General features: G+C 59.7%; 1 protein-coding gene across 1 annotated transcript in view; it reads right to left on the bottom strand.

Moving 5' to 3' along the window:
- Positions 1-1,175: 1,175 nt before the first annotated feature.
- The window catches only part of cfap126 (cilia and flagella associated protein 126), a 9,115-nt gene continuing 8,656 nt past the window's right edge, over positions 1,176-1,634 (bottom strand). Inside the window, exon 5 of the mRNA XM_072564755.1 lies at positions 1,176-1,202. Within this exon, the coding sequence (XP_072420856.1) occupies positions 1,176-1,202 (27 nt within the window). The remainder of the gene's footprint in view (positions 1,203-1,634) is intronic.

Below are 1,634 nucleotides of genomic sequence, written 5' to 3'. Positions count from 1 at the left end.
GGTGAGGGAGCGAGGGGTCTCTCAGGGGTGAGGGAGCGAGGGGTCTCTCAGGGGGTGAGGGAGCGAGGGGTCTCTCAGTGTGTGGGAGCGAGGGGTCTCTCAGTGTGTGGGAGCGAGGGGTCTCTCAGTGTGTGGGAGCGAGGGGTCTCTCAGTGTGTGGAGCGAGGGGTCTCTCAGTGTGTGGGAGCGAGGGGTCTCTCAGTGGTGTGGGAGCGAGGGGTCTCTCAGTGTGTGGGAGCGAGGGGTCTCTCAGGGGGAGAGGGAGCGAGGGGTCTCTCAGGGGGAGAGGGAGCGAGGGGTCTCTCAGGGGGAGAGGGAGCGAGGGGTCTCTCAGGGGGAGAGGGAGCGAGGGGTCTCTCAGGGGGAGAGGGAGCGAGGGGTCTCTCAGGGGGAGAGGGAGCGAGGGGTCTCTCAGGGGGAGAGGGAGCGAGGGGTCTCTCAGGGTGAGGGAGCGAGGGGTCTCTCAGGGGGAGAGGGAGTGAGGGGTCTCTCAGGGTGAGGGAGTGAGGGGTCTCTCAGGGTGAGGGGGTCTTTCAGGGTGAGGGAGCGAGGGGTCTCTCAGGGGGTGCGGGAGTGAGGGGTGTCTCAGGGTGAAGGAGTGAGGGGTCTCTCAGGGGTGTGGGAGATGATGGGGTCTCTCAGTGTGTTGGGAGCGAGGGGTCTCTCAGTGTGGGGGATGAGAGGGGGTGGTGGGTGTGCCCACAGTTAGGGGGCGAGGTGGTGGTTGAGGGGTGGTGGTGGGGTCCCCAGTCTCTCAGTGACCGGTTTAATTTACTCTGAGCAGGGCGTTCCATGGCAACCGACGCCAGCAGGAGATGGCTCGGTACTGGGAGAAGAACGAGGGGACTGAACCGGCCGATATCGCCCCATATCAGCATCTACAGGTACAGGCTCCACGTCTCTTCACCGAAACCACAAACTCAGCCCTCGTGCGGAATTTGAACCAACATCCCAATGCTCCCTCGAACCACACGTTCCCCGCCCCCCGCCCCCTGCAGAGGCATTAACACCAACCCTGACCCTGGACCAGAAGGTTCAGGCCATTCTCCTGGAGCCGAATCCCGCCTGGACTCTGCTGTCGTATTCCAAGATGGATCAGGTCATGGCTGACCTCCCATTCCCCTGTCTTCAACCCTCCCTCCTCTTTCCCAATCACGATCCTGTCCATCTCTGTCTTAAAGACACTCAGACACTTGCCCTCCCTGGTCAGAAGAGACAATTATTAATTAATTTAACAAATGCAAGTTGCTGGAGTCCCTGTGTGGTTTGAGAGAGAGAGGAGAGACAGACAGACAGGCACAGAGAGAGAGAGAGAGACAGACAGACAGACAGACAGGCACAGAGAGAGAGAGAGAGAGAGACAGACACAGAGAGAGAGAGAGACAGGCACACAGAGAGAGAGAGAGAGAGAGAGACAGGCACAGAGAGAGAGAGAGAGAGAGAGAGACAGGGCACAGAGAGAGAGAGAGACAGGCACAGAGAGAGACAGGCACAGAGAGAGAGAGAGACAGGCACAGAGAGAGAGAGAGACAGGCACAGAGAGAGAGAGAGAGAGAGACAGGCACAGAGAGAGAGAGAGAGAGAGACAGGCACAGAGAGAGAGAGAGAGAGAGACAGGCACAGAGAGAGAGAGA

Source organism: Chiloscyllium punctatum, chromosome 47 (assembly GCF_047496795.1).
Source record: "Chiloscyllium punctatum isolate Juve2018m chromosome 47, sChiPun1.3, whole genome shotgun sequence".
In the NCBI taxonomy this organism is placed as follows: domain Eukaryota; kingdom Metazoa; phylum Chordata; class Chondrichthyes; order Orectolobiformes; family Hemiscylliidae; genus Chiloscyllium; species Chiloscyllium punctatum.
Note: the sequence above shows the minus strand (reverse complement) of the source record. Positions and strands in the feature narration are given on the sequence as shown.